This window comes from Aureococcus anophagefferens, assembly GCF_000186865.1.
Source record: "Aureococcus anophagefferens unplaced genomic scaffold AURANscaffold_31, whole genome shotgun sequence".
In the NCBI taxonomy this organism is placed as follows: Eukaryota; class Pelagophyceae; order Pelagomonadales; family Pelagomonadaceae; genus Aureococcus; species Aureococcus anophagefferens.
In genome coordinates, this window is record NW_008705590.1 from 253,001 (window position 1) to 263,533 (window position 10,533).

At 70.9% G+C, this 10,533-nt stretch overlaps 2 protein-coding genes across 2 annotated transcripts; one reads left to right on the top strand and one right to left on the bottom strand.

Moving 5' to 3' along the window:
* Positions 1-2,000: 2,000 nt before the first annotated feature.
* AURANDRAFT_72484 (hypothetical protein) lies at positions 2,001-4,868 on the top strand (the record flags this gene model as incomplete). Its single annotated transcript, XM_009042434.1, has 5 exons — positions 2,001-2,316; positions 2,361-3,319; positions 3,720-3,946; positions 4,083-4,691; positions 4,724-4,868. 5 exons carry the CDS (start codon positions 2,001-2,003, stop codon positions 4,866-4,868), a joined length of 2,256 nt encoding a protein of 751 aa, XP_009040682.1.
* A 747-nt stretch (positions 4,869-5,615) lies between these two features.
* AURANDRAFT_67082 (hypothetical protein) lies at positions 5,616-10,080 on the bottom strand (the record flags this gene model as incomplete). The annotated part of the gene is made up of 6 exons (XM_009042478.1): positions 5,616-6,748; positions 6,864-7,922; positions 8,095-8,458; positions 8,665-9,298; positions 9,451-9,734; positions 9,958-10,080. 6 exons carry the CDS (start codon positions 10,078-10,080, stop codon positions 5,616-5,618), a joined length of 3,597 nt encoding a protein of 1,198 aa, XP_009040726.1.
* Between the last annotated feature and the right edge of the window lie 453 nt (positions 10,081-10,533).

Below are 10,533 nucleotides of genomic sequence, written 5' to 3' on the forward strand. Positions count from 1 at the left end.
GGCGTCCGCGCGTCGCGCTGCGCTCGAAGCGGCGGCCCAGCGCCTGCCCGATTGAGAGAGCCGGCCGGCCGGGGGTACTTGGCGCGTCGCCGGAGGCTCTAGCCGGACGCCTCCTGGAAGGCCTCCAGAGCAACTTCCAGAACCACCACGAAGACGCACCCCCCCCCCCACACACCACGAGCAGCCCCCACAAAGACCCCACAAAGGCCCCACAACTCATCCCACGACCGACCCCCGACGCCGCGCCGAGACACGAGAAGACAAGGAAAAGGTGGTGTACGAGAGGGTCCTTTTGCCGGCGCCCCGCGGTGTTGTTTTTTTCGCGGGGCGGCGGGGCCGACGAGCGGTGCTCGTTTGGGTTCAATTGGGTCGCGTCGCGGGGTGGGCGGCGCGACGGGCCGGGAGGGTCCTCCCGGCGCGCCGCGCCGCGCTTTCGAGGCGGGGTGGTTCGAGGGTTCGACGAGGTTTCGGAGCTTCGGGGCGGCGGCGGGCGCTCAGCCGACGACGCGGACGGGGGCCGGGCGGCGGTCGGGCGAGCCCCCTCGGTCGTCGTCGCCGCCGTCGTCGTCGCCGTCGCACGACGAGTCGTCGCGGAGGCCGAGCGACCACTGCTCCATGGGCGCGTCGTCCTCGTCGGAGAGCGTCTCGAGGGAGGGCTCGCGGTGGGCGATGGAGGAGGGCATGATGAGGGACGTGGACGTGACGCCCATCTCGCGGCGGCGGCCGAGCTCCGAGTGCACGAATTTGCTGTAGTCGGACGACCGGTACCAGATGCGGTTCTTCTCCTCCGAGGGGAGCGCCGTGAGGGACTCGGAGCGCACCATGGTCACGGTCGTGTGGAAGGAGACGCTCTTGCGGATCTTCGGCGCCGCGCCGCGCGACCGCGCGCGCTCGAGCGCGTCAGTGACGTCGTCGGCGGCCGAGCCGTGGTAGCGCTTCGCCTCCGGCGAGTCGGCGTCGTCCATGTCCTCGTCGAAGGTCTGGGACGAGGGGCCGGAGCTGTCGGAGAGGGAGCTCGAGCCCGCGGACTCGTCGAAGGCGCTGACGCCGTAGTCGCGCCCGCCGGGCCTCCCGCCGCGCGCCCACGACGGCTCGCTGTGGCTCCGCTTGAGCACGCCCCGGGGGCAGCGCGGCGCCGGCGCCTGGTCCGGCAGCTCCATGACGCTGTCGGGCGACCGGTCGCGGTCCTCGCGCTCGCAGCTCCGGTCCCGCTGCGGCGCCGGCGCGCCGCCGGCCGCCTCGTCGAAGCGGTCCGCGGCGCGGCACCGCGGGGGGACGTAGGCGCCGCCGCCCGGGGCGGGGTGGCGCGGCTCGCTCTCCAGGGAGCACTTGGGCGGCGCCGCGTTGCTTTGAAAGTCCATCTCGTCGGCGAGATGCTCCGCTTGTCTCTGTTGAACGAAAGAGCTGCCGATTTGGTTTCCCATGGGCGTGACCACTGCAACCATGCAATGGCGAGGCTCTTGGGATTGCAAGCGTGCAACTGAGGCCGATTCCGAGTAAGGCGCTGCTTGATGTCGACGACGCGGGTTGTCGGTGCTCTGATGTACGTGTGGGACGCGACTGCTACGTTGATGACAAGGACCAAATAACACTAACCCTAATGTTCCGCCGGGGTCAGCTCCCTGGAGGACGCATATTTCGCGTGAGTGCGAACCCGTGGGAGGAGACATAGATCAAAACGCGCGGTGCGTTCGCGTCGATATAGTCGGGTGCGCGCGACCGAAGCCGACCGAAGCCGCGGCCGCGGCGCGCCGTTGCCCTCCTCGCCCGACGCAAACGCCTGTACAACGGTAGAAATACACGATGCCGTCCCCGATCACCAGCCTGCGCCCCTCTGCACGCATCCCCGAGCGAGCCCGGGGCGTCCATCGCGCCGCCCCATGTCCGGAGCTCGTGCCCCCAGGGGAAACGTCGATTGGGCCGGCCCGAAGACGTCCGAAGAGCGCATGGTGGGCTGCTCCGAAGAGCGCATGGTGGGCTGCTACAAGTAGCCCCGAAGGATGGAGACGCCCACGAGGAAGACCCCCGGGATCCGCGCGCGCGAGCTCTACGAGTCGGGCACCATCGACGGGGCCCAGTACGAGGCCATCGTCTCCGCGGACCGGCGGTTCCAGAAGGAGGAGGCGCGCTGGCAGGCCGAGGTCGAGGCCCACTACGGCGCGGCGCCGCCGGCGGCGGACTGGACGCTCTGCGGCGGCGGCACGGTCGACGCGGCCTACCCGCCGGGCCCGCCGCCGCTGATGGTGCCCGTCGCCGTCCAGGAGAACGCCTACGTCTCCGGCAAGGGCTGGAAGCACGGCTGCGAGGCTTTCCGGCGTCGGAAGAAACAAACGGAAAAGAACACCGAACTACCCCCGCAGGCGAGGCCAACGACGCGCCGCACCCCGACGTCGTCGCCGTGCCCGTGGCGTCGCTCGGCGGGTCCGACGCCGCGGTCCGCGACGCCGCGGCGGCCGCGGACCGCGAGGCGCGGCACGACGCGCGGCTCGCGGGGCTCTGGCGCGCGGAGCTCGAGAGCGGCTGCGACCTCGCCACGAGCCGGCTCTGCCGGGTCCACGAGCGGCCCCGCGCGGGCGTGCCCGCGGCCGCGCGCGCGGCCGCGTGGCGCGAGCTCTTCCTCAAGGACCGGCTCCACATCACGCGGGATCTCTACGGCATCCTCAAGGACAAGGCGCGCGCCGCCATGCGCCGCGCCGAGCGCGAGGCGCCGGACGACGACGGCGACGAGGGCGCGCGCGAGTCCGTCGCGTTCCACGGGCGCGAGAAGTCGCTCGAGCTCCTCGCGCTCGACGTGCCGCGGACGCTCGCGCGCTTCGGGAACCAGAACGCCGGGTCGCCGGGCGAGCTCGGCGACGCGCTCACGGAGGTGCTCCGGGCCTACGTGCTCCACCGGCCCGACGTCGGCTACGTCCAGGGCATGTCGTATCTCGCTGCGGTCCTCGTCCTCGCGCTGAAGGGCGACCCCTTCGACGCCTTCGTCGCCCTGGCGAACATGCTCCAGCGGCCCTTCTTCTTCGACTTCTACCGGCTGGACTCGCGCGACGTCAAAGCGCGAGTCGGCGTCTTCGACGACGTCTTCGACGCGGCGCGGCCCGCGCTGCGGCGCCGCTTCGCGGGCCTCGGCCTCGACTCGGGCGTCTTCCTCCTGGACTGGGCCCTGACGCTCTTCGCGAGCGTCCTCGAGGGCGGCGTGCTGCACCACGTCTGGGAGTGCTTCCTCATCGGCGGGCCGCCGTTCTTCGTCCGCTGCGCGCTGGCCATCCTCGCGGTCCTCGAGCCCGAGCTCCTCGCCGCCCCGGAGATCCCCGACGTGCTCGACGTCCTGCGCAAGCGGCCGGGGCGCATCGACGACGCGACGCTCTTCCGCGCGGTCGCGCGCGTCGCCGTGTCGCCGGAGGCGCACGCGGCGCTCCTCGCGGGCCGCCGCGAGAAGCCCCGGCCCCCGGGCGCGCCGCCGGCGCCGGCGCCCTGCCGCTTCGGCTGCGCGCCCATGTAAGCTTCCGGAGCTCCTCGGCACGTCTCGAGGGCATTTCGCCACGGGAGGGCATTCGCGAGACGAGCTCGGCCCTCTCCGGGCGCGAATATCCAGTCGTCGTCAATTTGAGCTCAAGTGCCTGTTCTGGGTATGTCGACGCCTACGAAGGACATCTGCATCGTGTGCAACGGGCCGACGATCTTGCCAACCGGGAACGAGCAGCTTGCCGTGTTTATTTGCGAAGGTTGCGCCGGAGAAGTTCACGGAAAGTGCTCGGGTCTTTGGGCGACGCCAGCGAATCAAGAAGCGCACTACTATTGCGCGACCTGCCTCGCGGACGGCGCTTACACTGGAACGAATCCGATTACGCCCACGCCTGGAGTCCGCGGGCGCGATCCCGTACTGGGTTCCGCGAGCGCGAAACGCTACTACTTGGGTGACAACCCGGAATATGAGTACGAAGCGTTCGACGTGCGCGGGCCGATCGTGCAGCTCAAATGCGTGAAGGCGCCGGGCGGGCGCGCGAAGGTGTGGATCGGGGAGTACGCCGCGGCGTCTCCGCGCGCGCGTGTTTCGGGACGACCGCAGTCACCGCGCGCATCCACAGGCCCAAGGCGGTCCACTGGGAGGAGCTCACGGAGGTCGGCGCGGCGCTGTCGCCGCGGACGCGCCGGCCTACGGACCGCTTTTATCAGCGAGAGGCGCCGCGGCCCAAGGTGCGCCGCCTCGAGCGCGCGGACACGGAGCCTTTGGAAGAGGTCCGCGGCCTCGCGGCGCGCGCCGACGAGGGCCGCGCGTCTCCCCACGAGGGCGACGACCTCGAGGGCGACGATCTCGCGCCGCCGCCCGAGGGCGCGGACCTGCCGCCGGCGGACGAGGGCGAGGACTCCGCGGCCGAGGAATTCGACCGCAAGTCGGCGCCGCGATTCTCCCCCGCGGCGGCCGCGCGGCTCCAGGAAGCCCTCGAAGTCGCACAGGCGGAGTCGAGCCTCGCCGCGCCGCCGGGGCGGTGGTTCGAGCCCGGCCAGGAGGCGCGGAAAATCCTGCTCGGGACGCGCGTCCGCGGGATCGAGTACGAGGGCGCGCACCTCAACGTCGACGCGCTCTCGCGGGCGCGCGTGCTGGTGCTGGAAGAAGAAGCGGCCATCTCGAGCACGGTCGACGACCCATTGCGTTTGAATGACGCGCGGCTTCAACCCGGCATCCTCTGTGAAAAGTACGACTGGACGAAGATCGACGACGAGTCAGACGTCGCCATCGTCGTCGAGTGCACGGGCGCGGTCGACTTCTTCCTGCTGGCGCTGTCCGTGTCGGGATCCGTCTCGTCGGCGACGCGCTGCAAGGGCGCGAGTCTGCAGACCGCCGACTTTCGGGCGGCAAAGCTCATCGCTAAGCTCAATCACTTCTCCGTCGAGGATTTGCTGGAGAAGTTTCGAGAGCACGCGCCGCGCCAAGAACGTTCGCGGCATCGGGTCTCGGACGGATCCATGTATTGTTTCGGCATGCGCTGCGACGCCCGCGACGGCAACACGTTTAGCAGCTATTCCGCGAAAGAAGATCTTAAGGCGGACCAAGCCGCGCTCGTTGCCATCGCGTACCAGAATAAGATGCTTGGCGACATCGAAGCGCTCCTTCTCCCTCCGGTCGGCGACGCTCGGAAACGGCATCTCGCCCTCGCGGACGAGAACCTGAAGCAGTACGGGAAACGCGCGATGATGATCGAAGATAATCCCGGGGGATTGGATGGCTCCGCGTCGCCCGCCCACGCGTTCACGCGCGGCTACGGCGTCCAGCTGCACCAGGAGATGAGCTCGTCGCTGCCCGAGACCATCTCCTGGCCCGGCGGCCAGGACGCCGCGCGCGAGCTCGCCGACGGCGCGCTGTGCTTCGCGATCCTCGACGCGGGCGTGCTCCTCGACGTCGGCGAGTCCGCAAAGGGCAGCGGCCGCGTCTGCATCATCCCCGGCGACACGTGGCACGCGACCCTGCGCTGCCTCGACGACTCCGGGCGCTACCACAAGGTCGTCGGCACGAGCCTCCTGTCGAAGAACAACCTCCTGCCGGCGGAGGACGACTAGCGCGCGAGGCGCGCCAATGTACACACAGCCGCACCCACGCTTAATGTAAGAGCCACACCCCCTCAGAGCCCCGCGCGCCAGTTGCCGACGAGCTCGGACACGTAGAGGACGCGGTTGTAGAGGCGTGCGCTCTTGACGACGTCGCCCGCGGCTACGGTCGCCGCCGCGCCGACGTCGCCGAGCGCCGGCGGGAAGAAGGCCCAGCCCTTTGGCCAGCCGTCGTTGGGCCCGCCGTCGCAGAGCTTGCCGTCGACGGCGAAGAGGATCATCTTGGGCCCGCCGTCCGCTATTGCCGCGACGTGGTGGTCGCCCGGCGCCTTCAGCCGCGTCGCGCACGTCGGGTCCGTCCAGTGGACGCCCCAGACGCCGGCCGTGTCGTTGAGGAGGAGCGACACCGTGCCGTTGGCGAAGCCGGTCAGGCGCGCGCCCGCGCCCGCGGCGTCCGTCGCGTCGACGAGGACCGCGGCGCCGGCGACGGCCGCGAGGCTAGAGACCCAGGCATCAATCGTAAAACCGTAGCGGTCGGACGTGTAGTTCATGAAGTTCGGCAGCGCGCCCGCCGGGAGCGGCGCCGGCGCGGAGCTCTCCCAGACCACACCCGCCGTCGCGACGGTCTTGGCGGCGTTTTGGCCGTAGAGGCCCTCGAGGAGCGCCGGGGCCACCTCGTGGGTCTTGACCTCGGAGCCCGGCGCGCCCTTGTAGGCCTCCGTGATGTAGACTTTGCCGCCGTCGGTGACGACGTCGGGGTAGCCGTGGAACTTGCTGTGGACGCGGTCGTAGAGCGCGAGCTCCGGCTGGCTCCACTTGATCGTGCCGCCGGCCTCGCGGCCGACGGTGAGCCACATGTTGTTGCGGTCCGACACGGTCGCCGCCGCGGCGAAGGCGCCGAGGGGCTCCGTGTTGTAGTAGGTCATGAGCCAGAGGCCGTTGGGCTGCTTCTTGGGGCTCAGCGGGCCCCGGGGCTGCTTCACCCAGGCCTCGGACCCGGACGCCCACGTGTCCTCGTAGACGGCGTAGGAGCTGTTCGTCCAGGCGTCCAGGCTCGAGAACTTGGAGGTCGTCGTCCGCGCGTGGCCCATGTAGCCCTGGTCCGTGCGCCAGAAGAGCGCGAGCTTCGCGTCGCCGTCGAAGGGCAGCACGTGCGGCTCCTCGGTGACGCGGCTCGGCGAGTCGTAGGCGCCGACGGCGCCGATGCCTGCGGAGGACGACGGGGTCGGATCGCGACTCCGGGCGGGGAAAGGGACGGGGGGAGGCGTCGCGCGACGGGGTCGGATCGCTCCGCGGAAATAGGAGGGGGCCCGCCGCGCGACGCCGGCCGATGCCGTGGTCGTCGTCCGGCCACATCTCCCAGGTCACCTTCGTCGGGTCGTCCTCCGACAGCAGGTTCCTCGACGCGAGGACGAAGATCTCCTCGGGCGCGGCGACCGCGTACGTGCCGATCTTCGTGAACGCGAAGAGCGCGGTGCCGTCGTCGAGGACCTTGACGTGGTCGACCTGCCACATGATCTGGACGTCGCCCGTGCCGTTCTTCGATTTGCTGAAGGAGTTGACGGATTCGATGTAGCCGTAGGGCACGGGGATCTCGTAGTGGTCCTCGCTCCACGTCGCGCCCTCGTCGTCGCTGTACTTCCAGACGAACGCGCCGAGCATGTCCGCGCGGAAGCTCGTCGACGGCGCGGCGCCGGGCAGGTGGCTCACGTTGTGCACGTTCTGGATCCAGACGGCGAAGACGCGGGACCCGTCGGGCCGCGCGACGACGGACCCGTAGGCCGAGACCTGGGCCGTCGTCGCGTTGCTGTAGGGCTCCAAGGCGACGAAGTCCGTCCACGTCTTCCCCCGGTCCGTGGAGCGCATGCCGACCATGTGCTCGCCGGGGCTGCCCTCGGCCCAGCGGGGCGCGGCGATGTAGGTCATGACGCAGCTCCACGTGCCGGAGGGGAGCACGGCGCAGTACGGCTGGCACGAGTAGCCGCCGTCCCGCAGCGTCAGGCCGTTGGGGATCCAGCGCGGGTCGAGGAGCGGGTCCGCGGCGGGCGGCGGCGGCGGCGCGTAGCCGGTCGGGTCGAAGGCCATGAGCCGGAACTCGCCGCCGCACGTCTCGGTCGCGTTGCCCACGCACGGATCGTCGCACTCGGCGAGCGGCGCCGCGGCCGACGCGTTCGCCAGCGCGTGGCCGCAGGAGCACGCGTGGCCCGCCTCGACGCCGGCGACCTCGTAGTCGAGCGCGCGGCACTGGGCCGCGCAGTAGCGCACGGTGAGCGCGGCGCAGTCGCCGGTGCCGGCCTCGCAGACGACGTGGGGCAGCTGGCGGGCGTCGACGCGGTCGACGTAGCACCGCGGCGCGGCCGCGGCGGCGCCGACGAGCAGGGCTACGAAGACTGAGTGCATCGTGCGACGAGATCCGCGATGGCGGCGACGACGGCGAGAACAGGGCTGCCACGAGAAGGCAGTTTCTGAGGCGCCAAGAAGCCTTCAACGTGATGAACTTGAAGTGGATCGTTGAGAGAACGACTCTGGGTTGGGGTCACAGCGCGTCGTTACCGCCGCGCGCGCGGCCCCGGTCGTCGCGCGCGAGGAGGTCCCCGAGGGGGTCCTCGGCGCGGATCTTGCCGTCGAGCATGTCCTGGACGGAGAACTGGGACTTGAACTTGTCGCTCGACTCGAGGAACTTCTGCATCACGGCGTCGTCGACGTCCATGCCGTCGTCGCGCGTCCAGTCGACGTCGCCGACGAGCGCGCCCGCGGTCTCCGCGGCCGCGGCCTCGCGCGCGCGGCGGTCGCGCGCGGCCGCGCGGGCCGCGCGGAAGGCGGCGACCTTGGCGCGGAGGCGCAGGGGCGACGTGAAGCGCCAGGGCGCGGGCTCGGCGAGCACGGAGAGCGCGTCGCCGTCGGGCTTCCGGTCGACCTGGGCAGCAAAAGGGTGCGAAATTCCCAACTTCAAAGGCTCCTATCTCGGTCGTTTTCCGCTCGTTTCGGCTGATTTTTGGACGAGCGATCATCTCTCGGAGCGCTCTCGAAGCATAGGTGCTGTTTCCGAAACGCGCGCGCGCGGAACGCTCACGTTGAAGCGACGTTGAATCACCCTTGTGCTGCCCTCCGGTCGACGATCACGAGGACGTCGGTCGCGAGGTACATGACGACGAGGTCGCGGGCCCGCGGTGGCGCGAGGCGCGGCAGGGGCAGCGTCAGGCCGAACACCCGGACGTACATGCCGCCCCAGAAGCGGGGCGCGAGCGCGAGCGTCGCCGAGTCCCGCGGCGACCCGTCGGCGGCCGCGCCGAACGCGAGGAGCGGCCCGAGCACGCGCGCCTCGCGCTCGACGACGAGGCCGCCGGTCCGCGCGCTCGGCCGGAAGCGCGCGAACGTCGGGAAGAGTCGCCGCAGGGGCAGCAGCTCCTCCCAGGCCCCCTGGCCCGCGAGCAGCGTCGAGCTCGACCGGTCGGTGACGCCGTTGTTCGTCGCGACGAGCACGTCGATGTCGCGGCCGATGGCGCCGAGCGACGCCGCGGCGTCGGCCCGCCGCAGCGCGCCGACGACCCGCTCCTCGATGCCCACGACCTTGTCCTGGACGCGGTTCAGGCGCAGCTGGCCGCTGATCCACGTCTCGTAGTCCGCGTCGCTCGCCGCCTCGAGGCCGCCGACGGGCCGCTCGGCGCACTGCGGGCCGAGCCGCGGCGCCGGCGACCGCGGCGCCGTGTAGGCCGCGGCGCAGGCCGCGAAAGAAACCGCGGCCAAGCGCGAAATTCTCGCCATGCTCACTTTGGCGGGCAACTTGAATGCGTCAAGGTTCGCATCAACTTGCGATGTTGAACCGACGCCTTGCCCCCCCCCAAAAACGGAAGCGAAGCCTATGCGCCCTCGGCGAGCGCCGCGAGGGCCTGGAGGAGCGCCTGGCACCGGGCGTGGTCCTTGAGGTAGAGGAACCCGACGAGGCACTCGAGGCCGGACGCGTCCTGGTAGACGCGCTTCTCGAGGCGCATGGGCCCGCGGCGCGAGACGGCCTGCGCGGGGCGCGCGTCGACGCGGGCGGCGAAGGGCGACGCACGCCGGGCGCCCGCGTTGCGCCCGCGCTTGAACCACGCGGCCTCGGCCTCCGTGAGCTCGAAGCCGTCGTCCGCGGGCCCCGCGAGGAGCTTCCCGATGGCCTCGGCCTGCGCCTCGGCCCGGATGGCCTCGACGACCTGCGCGGGCGGCGGTCGCCGCGGCGGCGGCCGCGGCGGGGCGCCCGCGCGCGCCCGTTTCTGCTGGTCCACGAGCTTCACGGGCGGCCACAACGTCCTCGAGCGCCAGAAGAGCTCGAGGACGCTGTCGCCGACGTAGGCCAGCGTGTTCGGCGACAGGCGGCCGATGTCGCCTGCGACGCGCGCGCGTCGCGGCCGCGGCGCGCGGCGCTTGGCAACTCACTCGGCGCGACGGCGGCGCCGCTGCCCTGAAGCCCATGAACAGCTCCGCGTCGGCCGCGGCGCGCGGGCGCGTGCGACAGGCGCCGGTGCTGCCGTGCAGCAACGCGCTCGCGGTGTGCAGCATTGCGACGGCGGCAATAACATGGGCGAAGTGCTTCTCTCGTGCCATCGCAAAGTGCCTCCGACCTTCGATGTGTTGACGTTCAATATGACGTTCAACGCGTCGTTGGAAACCCCACATTTTTCTCGTGTCCAACCCTGCCCGACACCCGTGCTGCCCATCCCATTGCAGCAGCTCGGCGCACCCCCCCCCCCCCATCGCCCCATTGCAGCAGCTCGGCGCTACCCCCGCCCCCATTGCAGCCATGTCCGACGATGAGGCCCGCACGGACACCGTCGATTTGCTGCATTCCTATCCCCATCACCAGCCGAAGACCGGCAGCGACTTCATCGAGAGCGAGTACTACACGAGCCTCATCTACCTCGCGGCCATCGTCGGCGGCATCGGCGTCATCCTCCTCGTGGTCCACGCGCTCTACCGCATCTGCCTCGCGTGCCGGAGCTGCTGCTGCCGCCG